The 21,519-nt window shown below is 32.3% G+C and overlaps 1 protein-coding gene across 1 annotated transcript in view; it reads right to left on the reverse strand.

The window, feature by feature from the left end:
- Positions 1-1,509: 1,509 nt before the first annotated feature.
- Positions 1,510-21,519, reverse strand: part of LOC114328552 (sodium/potassium/calcium exchanger 4) — a 60,090-nt gene continuing 40,080 nt past the window's right edge. The window contains exons 6-8 of the mRNA XM_028277425.2: positions 11,231-11,332; positions 2,316-2,428; positions 1,510-1,880 (exon numbers count right to left, since the gene is read on the reverse strand). Of these exons, the coding sequence (XP_028133226.1) occupies positions 1,668-1,880; positions 2,316-2,428; positions 11,231-11,332 (428 nt within the window). The 3' untranslated portion in view covers positions 1,510-1,667. The remainder of the gene's footprint in view (positions 1,881-2,315; positions 2,429-11,230; positions 11,333-21,519) is intronic.

Here is a 21,519-nt window from a genome sequence, read left to right on the forward strand (position 1 = left end):
TTTTTAGGAATTCTACATAAAACTGGTCAGGCCCTACAGCTTTACCATCTTTAGTTGTTTTAATAGCTAACGTGACTTCTTCAATGGTAATCGGGGGTCCTGTTTGGCATTCAGTGTCTTCAATCGTATTCTGCCTTTCATCTGCAAAAGTTACTTTCACTTATTTCTTCCACGTGTCTAGTTTTTCTTTCACACTTAACAGTGGTTTGCCTTGGTTATCTGCCAAACACGTAACTCTTCTAGGTTTGTATAAGCCTGCAGCTTCTTTAACTTTTTTGTGCATATTGATTGAATCGGGTTTATGTTGCAATTGCTGGATTTCCGCACACTGTTCTCTTAGTCGTGTATCCTTAGCTATTCTAATTGCTTTTTTTATCTCTTTATCTATTCTTTTGTATAATGACATGTCCTGATCTTTGGACTTTCTCCTCTCTTCCATCATATCTAAAATCTCGTTTGTCATCTACGATTTTTTCTTTATTTTTGGTGGTTTGAGGAATTTTTCACGTATGTCTTGTGAAACTGTATGCAACTTTTCTATCTCCTGGTCCATTACATCCGATTGAATATCGGTATTCAAGTTGTTCTGTATATACCGTTTTACACTCTGTTCTGTGTTTTGGTCTTTTAATAGCCTGATGTCGAATTTTGGATTGACACTACGTCTAACCTTCTTTAGCCTGAGCGTAATTTTTCCAATCAGTGGGTTATGGTCTCACTTGATATCAGCTCCTGGGTATGTCTTGACTGATGTTATGCTGTTACGGAATCTTTTATTAATCATGAGGTAATCTATTTGATTTCTCACTATGCGGCCTGGAGTGTCTTGAGGTGATTTCCATGTATATAATCTTCTGTAAGGGATTTTGAAGTAAGTGTTGGTAATCACAAACTCTTCTTCTGCCACAAATTCACCCAGGCGGTCTCCTCGCTCATTTCTTTCTCCAAGTCCAAATTGCCCTATGAATTCTCCCGATTGCCCAACCAAACTTAGAGTCCAAAGAAAAATAGTACGGTCACTACTTGGACTGACTTTCACAGACAGGGTTAGAAAGGAGTCACAGATGTCATATAGCGAATAGCATGGTTGAAGTGGAATTGGGCGGGCCCCGGGCCAAAAATTACAGTGTTAAGACCACGAGCAGGCAGAAGAAGTAGAGGTAGACCACCTACACGATGGACAGACGACGTCAAAAGGGTTGCTGAGAATTAGTTGCAGGAAACCCAATACCGACAGAACTGGAAGAAACAAAGGGACGCCTATGTTTCACTTTGAATGCAGAAGGCTAGATGATGATGATGTTTTGGTAATGATATTGTTTTGAATGTATATGATTAGAATGATGAATTATGAATTTGTTGCAAGTGTGAGTCTATTGCAAATGGGATGAGAAAATAAATTCACTTAATCACAATATATTTTTTGACACCATAAAAGAGTGTAAACAGTGATTAAGTCTGAATTTTATTTCTTTAGCTCATTTTTATATGATTAAATAAAATACAATATTTTATATGCTTGAGATTGTATTTAAAAAATTAGACAACAAAAATTAACATGTTTTTCTCCAACATGATACATACAAACTAATACAAAGTTATATACAAATATAAAACTATATACATTTCAAAAAAATCTTGGTCCTAGAACAAACTATCAATATTGGTCACCTGAGGCATGTAGGTAAATTCACTTCCATGAAGACATTAAGCTCAATCATACTTGCTAGAGCCACAAATAACAGATATATCACCGTGCAGTACAATCCTACCCATTTGTCCAATCTGAACTTGTTCGCCATCAAGGCGAAATAAAATGCTAGGAGTGTTATTAACAAGGTTATTGTCGTGATTTGGAGCCCTGAAGAGTTTATATTAACCTGTAAAGAAAATGTTACTTTATGTTTCATGAAATCTACTATCAATTAGTCAAATGGTGAGGCAGAGATGCGTATTGTCGCCAATTCTTTTTAATGCCTACTCGGCAGAGATCCTATTGAGGGTAGAAAAGCTGGAATAAAGGTAAATGGATTTCATATTAACAGCATTAGATATGCGAATGCCACTGTCCGCTTAGCCGAAAATATTGAAGATCTTCAGAGACCGGTGAACATAATAGCGGTGTATACCTAAAAATACGGTCTAACAATGAATATAATTGATGCAAAAAATAGCGAACAGAAATGAATAGATAGACCTAAGGCAGGCTTAAATCCGACGATGAATGTAGTAGCTGTTGATGATGATAATTAAAATTCAATAAACATTGCAAATCTGCCGAAATAATAGCCGTATAATTTACAACTTGTACTTACCCACTTTTGAGTAGAAACTACTGTCGATTTGAGTAACCATGGAAGTCCCAAACAAAGAAGTACGTCCAACGTACTGGAACCTAATGCATTACTTATACCCATAGCTCCTTTGCCTAAAACACATCCAAGTCAATCCATTAAATTAATTTCCTCGAACGAAGATATCTAAATATATTTTTTTTAAATATGGCTTTTTAAGTCGTTAATAAAATATAATTAGGTGTATTAATTTTGTTCTGAAGATGTTTCTTTTTGGAATCTTATGCAATTTACTATTTTATTTGGAAATAAGCCACATTAAAAATTTAAAAAAAATTACCATTTTTATTCAGTTGCAATGCGAAGCCAAAACTGTCTTAATTTTTACTCAGTTCAGAGAACGCAACCAGCACTCTTATCGACGATTTCGTCTCTTATTAGAGGCTCATCAGAGAATGCATATGTTGCTATCTCTGGACCAAGTTTAAGTTACCCAGTCTATTAGTCCCCGCATTGCAACTAACGTGATGGTAGTAGGTGCCCAGCGGCATCTGCTAGATACAAGACAAAGCTTTCAACTTAATAAAATGTGAAGGTGTTACCAGAAAAATGGTCCAATGAGTTTTCAATTTAATATTATTTTAATTATTTTTAAATATTTTATTAAGTTGAAAGCTTTGTCTTGTATGTAGCAGATGCCGCTAGGTACCTACTACCATCACGTTAGTTGCAATGCGGGGACTAATAGACTGGGTAACTTAAACTTGGTCCAGAGATAGCAACATATGCATTCTCTGATGAGCCTCTAATAAGAGACGAAATCGTCGATAAGAGTGCTGATTGCGTTCTCTGAACTGAGTAAAAATTAAGACAGTTTTGGCTTCGCATTGCAACTGAATAAAAATGCATTTTTATTTTTCTATTAGTATTACCAAAGAATACTCCATCCAACAAGAAGCGAAAGCATCTGTCGGCTCCTTTGATATTCAGGAGACAGAAATATCGGTCGGAGAATGGTAGGGGTAATACTTCACACTACACTAAGAAAAGTAATGAGGAATTCGTTCAAAACTGTAGGAAATTTGAGTTACACTGAGAAACAAAGTAATAATTAAAACTATAGTGTTTTTAAGTTGATCTATTAATATGAATTGTATTTTTTTCTGTAAAATTTAATATAACCCATATATAAATTTTGTACTGATAAGTAAAAAGGTTTTAAGTTAAAAATATCGATTTTGACTAAGTTTTGTAAACTTATGTAAACGTGATGGATTTTTGATGCTTAGTTTATTTTAATAGTTAATTTCAAAATAGAGATTAAAATTTCTATCGATTTCTATTACTTTTTTTCATACTAAAAACTTGAAAAATAGATATTTTTGACCCAAGACCTTTTTACTTATGACAGAATTATACTTTCAAATTTTCTATTAACTTTGTCTTAGATTGATCATTTTTTTTGTTTCCTTTTGAGAAATTTCTTTGAATGTCTATTGACCTCCAACACCACCATATCCTCGCTGCACGAGGAAACTCTGCGGCGGAGGCTAGAATGACTTTATTCACCTTCGATTTCTTTCTGTACATCTGAGGTTTCTGGAAACTCTGGTTGTACTGTAACAAATTCAACTCGCCTGGATATATAACAATTATCTCATCACATCTAGCATCTAATACTTGGGAATTAATCTATCAGCTGAAAACAATATCGAAGAAGAGGTAAAAGAACAAATAATTAAAGCCAGTAGAACGGCCGATGCCTAAACGGCACAATTTGGAAAAACAAACACGTAAGAGTGCAAAACAAAGGCCCAAATATATAAGTCAGTTATTAGGCCAGTTATGACTTATAAGGCCGAAACAAGACCAGATACAAGCAAAACACAAAAACATCTGGAGACCAACCAAATGAAGATCTTAAGAAGGATTCCTGGAAAAGTACTACAGGACAGGATAAGAAGTGAGGACATCAGCCGCATATGTAGGGTGGACAATATAAATACCTGGGTAAAGAAGAGTGGATTAAACATATAAGCAGGATGTTTGAATCAAGGATAGTAAGAGACAAGTCACCGTTAGGCAGAAGAAGTATAGGACGCCCAAGGAAAAGCTGTAATGACAATTTAGGGACAGAATGAAATGCACCGTTGAAGAAAAACAGGCAGTACTGCCTATATAAAAGAAACTCCTTTCCTACTTAGTACCATTAGGTTTCTGGTAACTTTGCTATATGCCTTCCCAAGATTAATAAACACTATGTGCAAGTCTTTCTCTTCCACTCATAAGTTTTTCCCTCAGCTGTCATAAAATAAAAATTGATGTTGTGGACCTGCCTTGCATAAATTCAAAATGACCTTTATTTCCAGAACCGTACACTAAATTTATACTATTGCAAATTAAATTAAACACTAAATAGCTATGTTTAAATTGTTTTTTTTTTAAACTTTATAAAAAATCTGGGAATAAATAATTTTAATAGATAGAGGAAAGTAACCAAATATGGAATAGTGCCCTAATATGGAATTCCTTGATTTCTCCAAAAATATAAGTTGGAAGCGCACTACAAGACCATCCTCTATTTCAGTCGCTCCCTTTATTATCGTATTCACACCTCTGTGTCAGATGCGCGGACGATACGTGTCTGACAGGCGCGTTTTGTTTTATCGTCTCGCAGAAAATTTCAAAGGTAAATATATTCAACGAGTATTATTGGTTATTATGCATGAATACAGACTTGTTATGCTATTGCGTATATCAATAGTACCTTTATTTTGATATTTTATGACCTTCTGTAATAAAAAAATTACGACTTGAAAACATGTTGATACTAGTTTGAACTAATGTACAAATCCAAATATGGACAGTCGTTGGTGCCTAATTATGGAATAGCGGATTCAGTGCAAGTGGGCTCGTTATGATTGTGCTGGTCCAGAGTTTGATACATGGATCTGTGATTTTTGCAAGTGAATTAAGTATTCTTTTATTTTTCACAACGTTTTTATTTAAATTTATTTGATCTCATATATGTTATGTTTGTTTTTGTTATTGATATATGTTGATTTATGCTTGTATTCCATATATGGGTACCTATTCCATATTTGGATACTAAAATGTGATTTTGTTTTTTTGCTTATTTTTTTTGTTAATTTCATATTAAGTTTAAGTTATTGTTTCAATAAAGATATTTCATAGAATTCTTTTAATTACGATATGTAAATGTTTGACTGATTTGTCATAACATTAAACTGTTTTCATTTCTATATAGTTATTTTTTATGTCCCCAAAACAAAATGGTATTCCATAATTGGCGCCTTTCCTCTAGGTACGTATATGGAATCACATAAATGTTTAACCCTTAACTACAGACATCCGGTTTTTTTTACCGGCTGGCATTCCCAAAATGTGGATTTCGTGGTAACCTCACAACTTACAAGTTCATGTGTCTCTGTACCTCTCGGGCAGTTTGTATAACAATGCTAGTCAAAGCGTGTATTGTGTATTGTCAATATTTTCTTTTCTGGTACACATCAAAAATCTTAACCGGTAAAAATTACCGGATGTCTGTGTTAAGGGAGTATTTTTATATGAGTACTATATTTGTAAATCTGAAATGTTTACATTATTTTTTTGTGTTTTTGGGGAAAAAGTAAAGAAATGGACTGTGGAAGACATCCTGGACCTTCAATGAAGGTTAAATTTGAAGATAAAAATTTTGAGGCCACTTTGCAAAAATGGAATTGCCATTTAATTTTATTACAATTTTACCCCTTGCAGATTTTTTTTCATGGATGTAAAAATTTTTGTGGATGCTATTTTATATTTCCTTTGTGATTCTATGTTACGTTTATTTGTTAAAAAAAAGTTTCAATTTTTGTCTATAGCATTTATGGCTGTTTGTTTCAATAGACCAAAAATGTTACCAAAATTCTGGTTTAATAGATTATTCTTCAAAAATCTTGTCATTATATTATTAAAATCACTCATTTTACCATTTTTCCCATATCTAGAGACTCCATAAAAACACATAATGCAAAAAGTTTTTGTTTTTTATTATTAACTTTATATTTTGACTCTATTTTATAATGACCGGTAAAAAATACCGGGAGTCTGTAGTTACGTGATAATATTGGGATGTCTGTAGTTAAGGGTTAAAAAGAACTTTCTCTCATTGCCTTACCCCTACGATCGTTTACCTGCTACGATTTGTCGGTACTGAAAAGAGAATTATTTGTTCACGATCTAGTGGGGCGTCGCAGTACGAACCACACAAGAAAATCCACCTTTGCGTGGAGCCATCACAATGAGAGTTTATTTTAACAATAGATATGTTTAATAGTATTATCCTTTTTTCTACAATTAGAAAAGATTAAACAACACAATAATTTTACAACAAACAGCTGTTAGGGGTTAGGTTGAGATATAAGAAATAATACATGAAACATGGCGGATCGTACATGCGCAAAGAAATTTGGATCGTGAAATAGTCAATGCTTTCGCTTCTTGTTGGATGGAGTATTCCATGCCCCGGAATCTTATATGAACAAACTGGGGAATTTCCCCCATCACTTTCACTACCGTCAGCTAATAAAGAGAAATGACAGCCTATCTCGCTCACGAAGACTTTAACCAATCATTTATGTTAACGCCATATCTGAATGTCATAAATAAAATAATCAAACGAGGCTTAACTCGGCAATGTCAATTCTGTCAAAAGTAATGACAGTTAGTGGAAAAAATTTTCCATTAGTTTACAGTTTTTATTTTTTATTGTATTACCTTTAACGATTTGTTCTTAGTAATTTCAATTTAAGTTGGTTCCTTATCCTTCGTTGATAAAGTGTAGTTTTGTTTTAGTTACGAAACGAAAGAACTTTTGTGTTGTGTTAATAAAAAAACTGAACATGGTTTATTATTGTTGTGTACCGTTGTGTACAAATCATAGAAAAGTTAGAAAAATGCATAGATAGGTAAATAGTAATTAGTTTATAACTGTTTTATCTGAAACAACAAATAAATACACGTACCTATATTTAGAAAAACATTGTCATAACTTTTTTTATATCCCTTTTCCTTACTAAATTTGACAGCAAAAATAACATATTTTTGTAACTTGGGAATTCCGAATAATTTATGAGTATTACTTAGATATTATTTAAATAAAATACTTTAACAAGCTTAGTAAGTTCTGGTATTTTATTTTAATAATATAGAATATAGGTGAGATTATAAGAAGATATTTTAATTAGTAACGAAAGGGCCCGCAAGAGGCGCTGAACGGATGAAATTAATGCTTGTCCATTTAAATTTCCCGCCAAATAGTGATTAGTTAACACTACGGTCGCAAGTAGCGAAAGGAACCAAATTTTTACAGTGAGTTGCCTATCTATCCGGTAATACTATATTATTAATCTATGGGAGTATTCTTTGGTATTACTCCTATTGAGTAACATAGGTCCATTTTCTATTGGAATTTACCACGCTGAACAGACGGGATTGTGAATTGCAAATTGTAGAATTCCCTCATGTCTTCTTTGCTTCAGCATCCATCTGGCTTGCAATTTTTAGAAGCCGTGGAGGTGTTACCAGCAAAATGGCCAATACGTTTTCAATTTGATATTATTTTAAATAATTTTAAATATTTTATTAAGTTGAAAGCTTTGTCTTAAAAATTAAATTTATTGACGTTTCGACTTCACTTCGGAAGTCGTTATCGAAATACAAAATATTAATGATATTAATATTTTATTGGATAATAATTATTTATTATCCACTTTTCACACCCATCAGTTAGGATACTTCTTGTCATGGTGTTATATAGTCTCCTTTTTGTTTAAATACAAATGTTGTTATCCCACAGTACCGGGTTCAATTTTCGTATGCAGTCTCTTATTTGTTCTAGTCTATTTTTATACCTTCTTCAGTTGTTCTTTTGTTTGATATTATGAACCTAAATACTTGTCCTTGTCTGTTCCTTTGATTTGTATTTCGTCTCTTTCCAGCTGTTTTATTTCTATATTCTCCGTCAGGGGCGTCATTTGGGCGTCCAGGGGGGGGCATTTGCCCCCCCCCTGGCCCTAAAAAATGACTGAAATTTACAAAAAATACATCAATATTCATCATAACATCATATACCGGGTGGTGAATTGGAAAGCGGGCCATAGGAAACTCAATGTAAAATTCTAAACTGTTGAATTCCTGCTTCCCTAATTATTTTACATCAAAAGTCATAAGAAACTATTTGTAGAGAATTGAAATCTGTATTGAAAACAACTGTTAATATTGTTCTACGAACAATAATTATTCAAAATTTTGTAAAAATATAATACCTTTTTCAGAGTAATACGCCAAAGTTAGGCCACACGCAATACCATAATGTGTATAAGGTTGCATTTGTTGACAATAAATTTATTATATTAACAATTTGAACTGTCAATTTTTTTATTTATTTTATCACTTACTGTTTAAAACACAATAAAGTTGATAAGATACCTTTAGTTAAGGAGAAGTATTAATAATAAAGATATCTTCTTCAGTCAATAATGTGCTCACTGTCAGTTAAATAGTAACGTGTGGCCTAACATGCCCACACATACCTACTGCGGTAAATACATTATACTTTTTCAAAATTTTGAAATGTGTTTAAATCGTAGAACAATTGTAACTTCTGTTTCTAATACAGATTTCAATCCTCTACAAATAACTTCTGATGATTTTTGATGTAACATAATTAGGGAAGCAGAAATTCAACAGTTTAGAATTTTACATTGAGTATCCTATGGCCCGTTTTCCGATTCACCACCCTGTATAATGTATTGTATATATAGTGCTTGCCCCCCCCAAACAAAATTTCAAATGACGCTCCTGTTCTCCGTTGTTAGGTATTCAGTTTTCTTTACGTTTATTTTCATTCCATTATTTGTATACTCCTATTCTAGTTTTCTCATCATAAAGCTAAGGTCATCTTCATCTTGCGCGAACACTATTGGTCGTCAGCAAAAATTCTTTTACTCTATATAGCCCAATAAATGACCGTTTTGGAGTGTAATTTCCAGGGGCAACTCCGAATTGCATGAAAATTTGGATTTAGGTTCTATTTACCCTCCACTTCAAAGTTGAATTTGTGCCGTTGGTTGCTTTTACTTGGGGGGCGACATTTACCCCTTCTCGGGGGGTGGAAAACGCGTGTTTAAAATAAGGCCGGGAATGCATAAATTGACTTATTTTAAGCACCTTTTGTTCTATAAAGTTTTTTACGTAAGTCAATACTTTTCGAGTTATTCGCGATTTAATTTGTTGATTTTTCGACAAAAAAACTACGTATTCAGACCGTTTTTCCCAAATAACTCAAAAAGTAAATATTTTATCGAAAAAAATATTTTTAGCAAAAGTGTAGCCTATAAAAAAACGAAAAAAATGGTGTACCAGTAAAGTCTACAAATTGAGTAGAAGCAAAGTTGTAGCTCACGAAAAATACGTTCTTATTCGTCTAATTCCAAATCGAATAATTCAACGCTCACCGAAGAAAAAATCGTTTTTCGGTAAAACCTTATTAATATTTTTAAAATATCGAAAAAAGCTTATTATTTGTTTTTTACAAAAGTTTACAGCGTCAAAAATAAACGAGTTACACTGAAAAAAAGTTGGCCCCTTTTTTTGGTATAAAAAATCGTGAAAACCTCCCTCTATTTAGCACCCTAAATGAAATTAATCGTTTGGCTTTACCATCTATTTTAACTGTATGTGTATTGTTTATATAATCTGTAAGTTTGATTGGTTTGAAGTGCCTATTTTTGAAAACATTTGGTTTTATACTAAAAAAATTTTCTAAAAATTTTTGAAAAATTTCATTTTTTCAAAATAACTTAAAAAGTATTACTGATAAGAAAAATCTTAAAGAGTAAAAAAATGTAGGTTTTGCTATTATAAATATGCTAGTTTCATTTTGTTTCTCCGTAAGACAAAAATTGGTTAAGATATGGCTGTTCAAAATTTGCATACACGCGTGAGTAGTGACCCATTCAAGCTTTCTCAATTATAACGCTTTCAAAAATAAACACTTTAAACCGGTGAGACCGACAGATCATATAAAAAATAGATAGGTAAGTAAATTGTTTGTAAAGAGGTAGCGATTAATTTCATTTGAGGAGCTAAACACGGCGAGATTTTCATGATTTTTTACAAAAAAAAGAGGGCCAACTTTATTTTGAGCGTAACTCGCTTATTTTTAATGCTAAAACTTTTGTTAACAATTAAAACAAAGCTTTTTATAAACACTTTAAAAAAGTTTAAATGGGTTTTTCCCGAAAAGTGCTTAATTTTTCGGTGATTTCACCTCGAAATATCCGATTTGGAATTAGACGAATAAGAACGTATTTTTCATGAGCTACAACTTTGTTTTTATTTGATTGATAGACTTTTATAGTACACCATTTTTTGGGGTTTTTTATAGGCTACACTTTTGCTAAGGGTATTTTTTTCGATAAAATATTTATTTTTTGAGTTATTTGCGAAAAACCGTCTGAAAACGTAGTTTTTTTGTCGAAAAATCAACATTTTTAATGGCAAATAACTCGAAAAGTATTGACTTACGTAAAAAACTCTATAGAACAAAAGTTGCTTAAAATCAGTCAATTTATCCATTTCCGGTCTTATCTTGAACGTATGTTTTTTCACCCCCTAGAAGGGGTGACTGTCACCCCCCAAGTAAAAGCAACCAACGGCACAATTTCAACTTTGAAGTGGAGGGAAGTAGAACCTAAATCCAAATTTTCATGCAATTCGGAGTTGCCCCTGAAAATTACACGGTATCGCCGAATTTCCCGTTCATTTACTGAGCTAATATGTAATATTTTCAGAATGATAGAACATCCAAATTTAGGTCACATTTTCGGACGAAGGGAATAATATTTGAAGACTTAGTTATTAATTCTCACCTTTCTTTACCACAACTATACTTGAGGCTGCTTCCGGAACTCCAGCACCAATAGCCAAAAACGAAATACCCATTACTGAATCTGGTATTTGGAATGTATCACCTTAAACAATAAATAAGTATAATACTATTTTAGTATATATGCGATATTAGAGCGTAGGTGCAAAATTTCGAGTCAATGCTTTTTAAATGCATTCATTTTATTTAAAGGCAGAATGAAAGATTACATTATTACCGAGGGCCGAAAGCCCCTTAGAATAAACAAAAAGTTTCTTTTGAATCAGATATTTGAAATTAAAAATCATACTCGATTTTTTTCTTTTTTTTTTTCGCCCTTGTAACTTCTTAAAATAAAGAGTACAGAAGTTTTCAGGGACTTTATGACCTCGGTAATAATATAATCTTTCATTCTGCGTTTAAATTTTTCAAAATTATCTATAGTTAAAAACAGAATTAAAATCGGTCGCCTTATAGCCTCAGGTTCATTCTTTTTTCATAAAGCTGTGTGTGGTAGCCACTTTGGGGCTGTTTCACATTATAAGAATTTTTAACGTGCGAGGGTTTTCTCGTGCGGTAGTTTTGACGCACTTGTTCTTTTCACACAATAAGAATTGAGTCGCACGAAGATATTTTGCTGTGTTGTTTGGTATATTATTTTTATTTACACTTTGTGACTGAGGTAGGTACATGATACGATGTCTGATCTGTATCATTACGATGTATCATTACAAATGGGTATTTTTTGTCCATACTTTTGTCCTAATGTACTGTAATGCGTATTTAATTCATTTGCAATTTCTCTTTTGTCAGTTATTATTTCTTATGTTTTTAATTGAAAGTCTTAATTTGTTTTTATAATCGTTGTTCTACTAAGATATTTGTGGGATCTTAGATTAGCTCACCTAATTAGCTCATACAATCTATGTAATAAACTATTCTAAATGGGAAGTAAGCCACAATTTAACTTAAAAAATGATTTTATTAACGTTTCGACATCCGATTTGGGCGTCGAAACGTTAATAAAATCATTTTTTGTTTAGGTAAATTGTGGCTTATTTCCCATTTAGAATAGTTTATTACAAAAATGACACAAGAAAATAGCTTCAGAACAACATTACAATCTATGTTTTTTATGTACAGAGTTTAAAAGACCCTCCGTCGTCCTCTCATTTTTAAATGTTGTTCCCCTCGTTTTAAATGTTATTTTTAGATAATTTCACACAAGACGTGACGGCCGCCCTACTCCAGTCTTCACCGAGTCGTTTACCCTATAACACTAAATATAATTTCGTAGAGTAAAAGGTATAGTTATATTATATGGGGCGAAATCAAATTATAGCGTTGTGATTACTTTATCGTCGAAGAAAGAGGCATAAGAGGAACAGAATTCATTGGGTCGACCCTATGAACGCAAAACGATACGATTTATATATTTTTATATTCACACATATTGATCGAACACCCTTTATACTCAACGTTAGTTGCAACTAGGTAAGATAAAGTTTATTATAATATACTTAGCAGTTTAAATTACTGTTGTTATCAGTAACATATAATTAATTTTGCTGTACCTACTTACCAAATGTGTTTTTTCTTTATCACCTAATTCGTCAAATTCACTGTTAAGTTCACGGCATACCATTCCAAGCATTTCTCGTTAAGTTTCTATATTTATAGATTTCTATTGTTTTGTCCCAAAGAACAGGACTCGCTTCAATTAATGTTATTAATATTTCACTATCAATATAAGACATCATAATATAAAATATATGCACTTACTTCAAACAGCCACAAAGTGTAAATGAAAATAATGTACCAAACAACCAAGTAAACTACCTTCGTGCGACTGAACGACTGTATCATTTGAAAGGATGCATTCAGTTCCCTATGCTACTGGGTGCTTAAAGACGGTACGGCTGCCGTCTGTTGTTTTTAGCGAGGGACGGTATAAACACGGTGACTTTACCGAACGTTCCAACCACCGTCTAGTGAGAAAGGCTCCATATGCTTACATGAGCCACCATTGGAATGTCGTCGTGGGTTCTAACCCTCGCGCGTTTAAATTCTTATAATGTAAAATAGCGCTTAGAGTTGTGTTCTGTTAGAATTAGGCGTTACTCTGCAATCTCCCGTACTACCTATCGACATGATTTATATGATTTTGAAAATGCGTTTCGAGGACACCAATCAGACCAATCTCACCAATCTGGTATGTCAAGCTTGACTTGGTACATCGAGAAAAATGCTGCCGACAGAAATTTTATTGTTATTTAATTTTTGGATAATGAATGTGATCATTTCAGTCAACGCGGTTCTGGTGAAGTGACGTTCTCTATAAACGAATTGCATTGAAGGGTGATATATTATTTTTGTGTGGTAAAGTCCATGAGTCTTTCCTTGGGGATCTTCTCGAAGACTTTAACCAAAACATTTATTAGAGAAATTGGGCTGTGAGTTAGAATTGGTCCGAGGTTTGCCCATTTTTGGGAGCAAAATTGTATTGACTACCATCCAAGGGGTTTAGCAAGTAGCAGAGTTTAAAGGAGTTAACTATTTTCATCCAGTAGTGGATGATGCTCGGTGGAAGTTGTTTCATGCAGATCCTGGAGTTTTGTCAGGTCACGGTGAATTGAAATTGCCTACTTGGCAGTAATTCTTCCATATTTGTGATCCAAGTGACCATGAGAGGATGTTCATGGGGTACCTGTGGATCGAAAAAGGCTTGAACTATCGTGATGTATATCTCTCAGTAGTCACACGGAAGTTTATCTACAATCTGGTTCGTTTGAGGGAGTGAATGTATTTTGAAAATGTGTCTTGAACAACAGTCGGAGTTAATTATTTAGTTGTTCACCATTGGGTGAGAAGAATTAGATGTTCTTTGTTTTTTAAGATTTTTAATTTAGACCATAATGATATAATATATGAATTGATGTCACTACTTGAAAGCCTGTGATACCTAATTATACAGGGTGGTTCATCTTATTCGCCTCGGTGTCTGTACGGAAAACCACTTGATATCTTAAAAAAAATTCTTCACAGAAATATGCAGGGCCTTTCATACTACAATCTAAAAATAATGTGAATTATACAGGGTGCTCCAAAAAAGAGTGGTATATCAAAGTTATATTTTTTCTTACGGAATGCCTTATATCTGATGACATTACTGAATTGACCTTAAAAAATAAGCTATACTTTCATAGAATAGAATAGAATAGAATTTATTTCATCAAATATACAAAATTTCTTTTGTTTTTGACAAGTCAAAAGAGTACGTACCTACATTATAAAATTTTGACAAAATTTAAAAGATAAATATTATAAATTTTAATGAACAGATATACAAACAGGTACTAACAAAAAATTTAACACACTAATGTAAAAACGTAAAGACATGAAATAAACTTAAAAACATGAAATATCGTCATAATCGGCAAAAAAACCCTGACCAAACTAGTGTACTTATTATAATGTATTATAAGCGGTACCTAAGTACTCTGTCTTTGTGTAAAAACAATGTTTTAAAAAGTGTGATTTTATTTTATTTTTAAACGACTGTAAATGAAGACTTTTTACTTCATCTGGCAAAAAATTGTACAAACTAACATCAGTTGAGTTTTTTATACTTTTCGTCAACCTAAAACGTTGTGCTCTAATAGCATAAGGGTTCCCTATACCTAAATACAGGGTGTTTTGATTTATTTCGATTTTTATGAAAATGTAAGGTTTTAGAAAAAAATAAATATCTACGATTCTAAGAATCAGTAACAAATTCTTTCTTGGATCTTAATAATAGACTATTTAGCATACTTAAACAGATGCTTATTGCAACAAAATTTCTTACAGGGTGGTCAAAATATGAGATTGTTCTATTAACAAATTCAAGCTGTAATAACTTACTTATTTTAAATAGAACACCCTATATCTTATTAGTCTATCCCATGGAAAATTTACTTAGCTTTCAATTTATATTAGAGTTTCCTATACCTATCTTTTACAGGGAGGTCAAAATATTAGATTGTTCTATTAACAAATTCAAGCTGTAATAACTTACTTATTTAAAATGGAACACCCTGTGTCTTACTAATCTATCGCGTAGAAAATTTACTTAGCTTTCAATTCTTATTAGGGTTTCTTATACCTATCTCCTTTTTTTTTAATATTTAAATATTTCCTAATTTGTAACCTTTAAAAATTAGAATTAAGTACCTATGTCGTGGTTTTGTACAAAACATCATCAACACCGGCAATATACTTAAATATCTTAGTCAAGATACTTTCGTTAATAAAATTCATATTTTTATCATTTAATCACACAGTGTTCTTATTTTAAATGACATACTCGATATTCTATTCTTTATAATGGAAGATATTTAAAATCTCTTCAATTCCATGTAAACATTCTCAATACACAGGTTATTCTGTAAATATAAACTCCCATGTAATTCTGTAAATACCCATTTTTACATATTTTTGTACAATAGGCTCGTTTTCGTCATAGTAGCCATTACATTTAATTGTTTGTAATTGCGATTCAAAGATTCAAACAAAAAGTGGTGTTCTTAAATTTACTTAATAACCATCGGTTTAAGATATGGAAAATACTTATACTGAATGAAATATAATTTAAATATCTTCCAGAATACGACATCTAAGGGTATGTAGTTTAATATAATACTCTGGGCTAATTAGCAACATACAAGGAAAAGTTATTTACCAGCAATTTTATTGCTGGAATCGAATCTTATTATTGTATGTATTAATAATATAGATAGGCAAAGTCCGCAGATAGTGTGCTACTTTTTTTATAAACAAAATAGCGCCCGAAAATCGTGTTTTTTTTCAATTTTTGCTCTATAACTCCAAAGATTTTAACTTTAGACCAAAAACACGCAAATAAAAATTCACCGCAATTAAATTCTGCATAGAGACATGTTTTTTCCGATTTACTTTGACGAAAACTTTCCCCGGAAAAAGCGGGATTTTCCAACAAAAACTTTAATTTTCAACTAAACTTTTAGATAAGTAGTTGTTAATCAATAATTAAATAACTTGGTAACGTAAAAAAGCCCTTTCTGTATATACTATAATTCCAGAAGTCTATGAAAATTGAAAGAACAGTTTAGCAACAATTAAAATGTTAATTAAAAATTTACGGTCACTATAATAACGACAATAATTATGATGCATAAGAATAACTATAACTTTTTTATAAAAAGACACTATACCTATCTAATGTACTTTACAGAATTGAAATTGGACTATTTAAGCGGCCTCAGGAATATTTTAAAATGATAAACAATTTTTTGGTTTATAAACAAATAGAATATCTCGGGAAATATTAAACTAAATTAAATTGTGAAAACGGTATTCGAAAGACAGTGGCAGGACGCTTCTTTTAAAAGAAAAAACGTTTAATTATGACGAGTGGTTCCTGAGATACAATCGGTCAAAATTCACCGGAATATACGGCAAAGATATAAACAATAAGATCAAAATTTTCAAACCATCACCTTTTTATTTTTGTCCTCTTTCTCCAAACCAATTTTCATATCATTAAAATCCTCATAACATATATTATTATAATAAAAACTATCGATAATACGTGTGAAAATTGCCAAAAATAGCAAAATCCCAATCAAAAATTAGGTTGGAGAAAATGTAACCCTCAAAGTTTAAAATCGGTATACGTTAACAAAATGCATTTTCTCGGCTTCCCATGGAGCAATTTCTTTCATTCTTTTTTTGTTCCCTAATAACTCGAGTAGAGCCATCGAACTAGTGCATTATTAAATGTCAAACTTGCTTTTGTTTTGTTATAATAGATTAATTTATTTATAAGAACAGAAAATTACATATTTTTTCCAGTTGTAGGCTTTTTTTAGATAAACTTAATACAAGTGTACCTTATAAAGTTAAAAACATAAATATTCTCATTTGAAAGCAGTATAACTATTTAAACAATTTTTATTTAAACAAATTAAAATATTGTGTTATAATAAATAAATTAATTTATTATGACTAAACAAAAGCAAGTTTGACATTTAATAATGCGTTAGTTCGATGGCTGTGCTCGAGTTACTTGGGAACAAAAAAATAATGAAGGAAATTGCTCCATGGGAAGCCGAGAAAATGCATTTTTTTAACGTATACCGATTTTGAACTTTGAGGGTTACATTTTCTCCAACCTAATTTTTGATTGGAATTTTGCTATTTTTGGCAATTTTCACACGTATTATCGATAGTTTTTATTATAATAATATATGTTATGAGGATTTTAAAGATATGAAAATTGGTGTGGAGAAAGAGGACAAAAATAAAAAGGTGATGGTTTGAAAATTATGATCCTATTGTTTATATCTTTGCCGTAAATTTCGGTCAATTTTGACCGGTTGTATCTCAGGATCATAATTAAATGTTTTTTCTTTTAAAAGAAGCGTCCTGTCGCTGTCTTTCGAATACCGTTTTCACAATTTAATTTAGTTTAATATTTCCTGAGATATTCTATTTGTTTATAAGCCAAAAAATTGTTTATAATTTTAAAATATTCCTGAGGCCGCTTAAATAGTCCAATTTCAATCCTGTAAAGTAAATTAAATAGGTATAGTGTCTTTTTATGAAAAAATTATAGTTATTCTTATGCATCATAATTATTGTCGTTATTATAGCGACCGTAAATTTTTAATTAACATTTCAATTGTTGCTAAACTGTTCGTTCAATTTCCATCGGGTTCTGGAATTATAATACATACGGAAAGGGCTTTTACGTTACCAAGTTATTTAATTATTGATTAAAAACTACTTATCTTAAAGTTTAGCTGAAAATTAAAGATTTTGTTGGAAAAACCCGCTTTTTCCGGGGAAAGTTTTTGTCGAAGTAAATCGGAAAAGACGCGTCTCTATGCAGAATTTAATTGCGGTGAATTTTTATTTGGGTGCTTTTGGTCTAAAGTTAAAATCTTTGGAGTTATAGAGCAAAAATTGAAAAAACACGATTTTCGGGCGCCATTTTGTTTATAAAAAAAGTAGCACACTATCTGCGGACTTTGCATATCTATATTATTAATATATACAATCATAAGATTCGATTCCAGCAATAAAATTGCTGGTAAATAACTTTTCCCAAAAATGGCCTATTCTCCGATAATCAGCCCAGACTATAAACATATTATTCAATGTCACATGTAGGTCAAAATCAACTAAAATAATACAACACTCTGTGTGATTACATGATAACAATGAAAATTTTATTAATGACAGTATCTTGTCTAATTTTATTGCCGGTGTTGGTGATGTGTTGTACATAACCACGACATATTTACTTAATTCAAATTTTTAAAGCTTACAAATTAGGAAATCTTTAAATATTTAACAAATGAAAGGAGATAGGTATAGAAAACCCTAATAAGAATTTAAAGCTAAATAAATTTTCTACGCGATAGACTAGTAAGATACAGGGTGTTCCATTTCAAATAAGTAAGTTATTACAGCTTGAATTTGTTAATAGAACAATCTAATCTTTTGACCACCCTGTAAGAGACTTTGCTGCAATAAGCATCTGCTTAATTTTGCTAAATACTCAATTATTACGAACCAAGAAAGAATTTGTTACTGATTCTTAGATTCGTAGATATTTGTTTTTTTCTAAAACCTTACACTATTATAAAAATCGAAATAAATCAAAATACCCTGTAATTAGGTATAGGGAACCCTTATGAAAGTATAGCTTATTTTTCAAGGTTAATTCAATAAGGTCATCAGATATAGGGCATTCCATAAGAAAAAATATAACTTTGATATACCAGTCTTTTTTGGAGCACCCTGTATAATTCACATTATTTTTAGATTGTAGTATTAATGGCCCTGTATATTTCTGTGAAGAAATGTTTTTAAAATATTAAGTGGTTTTCCGTACAGACACCGAGGCGAATAAGATGAACCACCCTGTATACTATATAGTACTGTATTACCTTTCTGTGGAATATTTTTAGATATAGTTGTTCCATTTTATCTTTGCCCATGCATTATGATTCATTTTTAAACAAATTGAATCAAAACATAAACATCGACGTACGTTTCACTTTATGTTTCGACTTAATTTTTTTAAAAATTAATCATGACGCATGGACAATGATAAATTGGAACAACTATAGAAAATGTTTGTAAAGGTTCCAGTCTACGTGTCTGTTATTGTTCTGAGTGGGTTCTGGTATTGGTCGTGATTAAATATGGTGATCCGACGAAATTGAATAATCGAATAATCGAGCGATTTCGAGAAACATCTGCCAAGCATAGTGCCGGTTTATGCTCTGGGCGCTTGGGGCGGGCGCCCAGGGGCCCGAGTCCCAGAGGGGCCCTTCCTTTTATTGATAAAAAATAAATTTCACTAAATAATCTACATATTTTCCGAAATAGAGAAAAAGACGACGAAATACCTGCGATTTCGGAATGGTTTGATTTAAAGACTGATGACTATAGGAACTGTGATAACTTTTTAACCAGAGTGATTAAAAGTGACAAACATGTATCAAGATGGAGACAAATCTTATTATACAAGATTACACGAAAACAACATTTATAGTGAAAACCCAATGGAGGCAAAGAAAAGAAAAATGCCTAATATATACGACGCAAATGTTAAAGCTGTGTATTGTTACCTGTGCAAATTATTTTCAATTGAAAAAAAAATAGTTTAACTGATTTTGGGTGTACCCACTGGAAACATTTGAATCGTTTGCTCAAATCTAACGAAGAAACTAAAATTAATCTGAACTCTATGGTTACATTACTAACAAGATCATCATTATTTGTTATACACGCTCAAGGTTCATAGATAGGAGGTAGGTTGTCTCGTAACTATGTGGGTGGAAGCGAGGGGGACGGGAATGACTATGTCACTCGTAAAACAAAGTCAAGGTTGACACATGACAGTTTTTGTTTGTGGTTCAACGAAAACCCCTTCTTTTTTGTGTTGTGGTTGCGTTTCCGAATATTTCTATATAATTTTCTTTAATATTGTTTATTTGTTTAATTTTTCGTGAGTTATTTAGTGTATAAGGACAATCTTCTTCTTCTTCTTATGCAATCCACTAATGAATGTTCGCGATCACGTTTGACCATTTTTCTCTATCCCTTGCAGTATGTATTAGGTCTCCTATGTTTTTTAGTCCTGTCCATTGTTTGACATTACGGAGCCATGACATTTTCTTCCTGCCCACTCCCCTTCTTCCTTCGATCTTTCCTTCAATTAAGGTTTGCAGAAACTGATATCTTTCATTTCTAATTATATGTCCCAGGTATGCCGTTTTTCTCTGTTTAATTGTGCACATCAGTTGTCGTTATGTACCAATTCTTCTCAGGATTTCTTCATTTGTTATTCTTGCAGTCCAGGGAACTTTAAGGATTCGTCGATAGATCCACATCGTAAATGCCTCTAGCTTATTCATTTTGTTTATTTTTAAAGTCCATCCTTCCATGCCATATAGGAGCACCGACCATATATAGCATTTTGTGAATCTTAATCTTAGGTTTAGGTCAAAGTCAGAGTTCGTAAAGACGTTACTGAATTTCATGAACGCACTTCTGGCTCTTTCTATCCGACATTTAATTTCCATATCCGACATCCAGTCTTCACATAGCCAGGTTTCCAGGTACTTAAACTTTCTTACGCGCTCTACATCTTGGTTGTTATATGCTAGTCTTGCATTTTGATGTTGACATAATTGACGGCTGATTATAAGGAACTTCGTATTTTTTATGTTGATGCTAAGTCCCATGTTCTCGCTATGCTCTCCAATTTTATTAAGAAGGTTTTGGAGGTCTTCTATATTGTCTGCTATTAAGACCGAATCATCCGCATATCGTATATTATTGACCCAGGTAGAAGATAAGATGACCTGGAAGATACTTTCTGAATATAGATTGGACAGTAGTGGGGAGAGAATGCATCCCTGTCTTACACCTCTGAGAATTTTTTGAGCTTGCGTTGTTTCATTATCCACCTTGACGACAGCTGTTTGATTCCAGTAAAGAGCCTCTATGCAACGAATGTCTTTTTGATCTATGTCGAGATGTTTTAGTATATGTACGAGTTTATGATGTTGTACTCGATCGAAGGCTTTTTCATAATCTATAAAGCACATCATTACATCTTTCCTTTGATCGTAGCAGTTCTGAGCTAGCACTTGGGTTGCAACTAGTGCTTCCCTGGTACCCAGGCCTTTTCGAAATCCAAATTGTGAGCAACCAATAACCTTATCGCATTTTGTGGAGATTCTGTAGTGAAGAACT

Source organism: Diabrotica virgifera, chromosome 5, assembly GCF_917563875.1.
Source record: "Diabrotica virgifera virgifera chromosome 5, PGI_DIABVI_V3a".
Classification (NCBI taxonomy): domain Eukaryota; kingdom Metazoa; phylum Arthropoda; class Insecta; order Coleoptera; family Chrysomelidae; genus Diabrotica; species Diabrotica virgifera.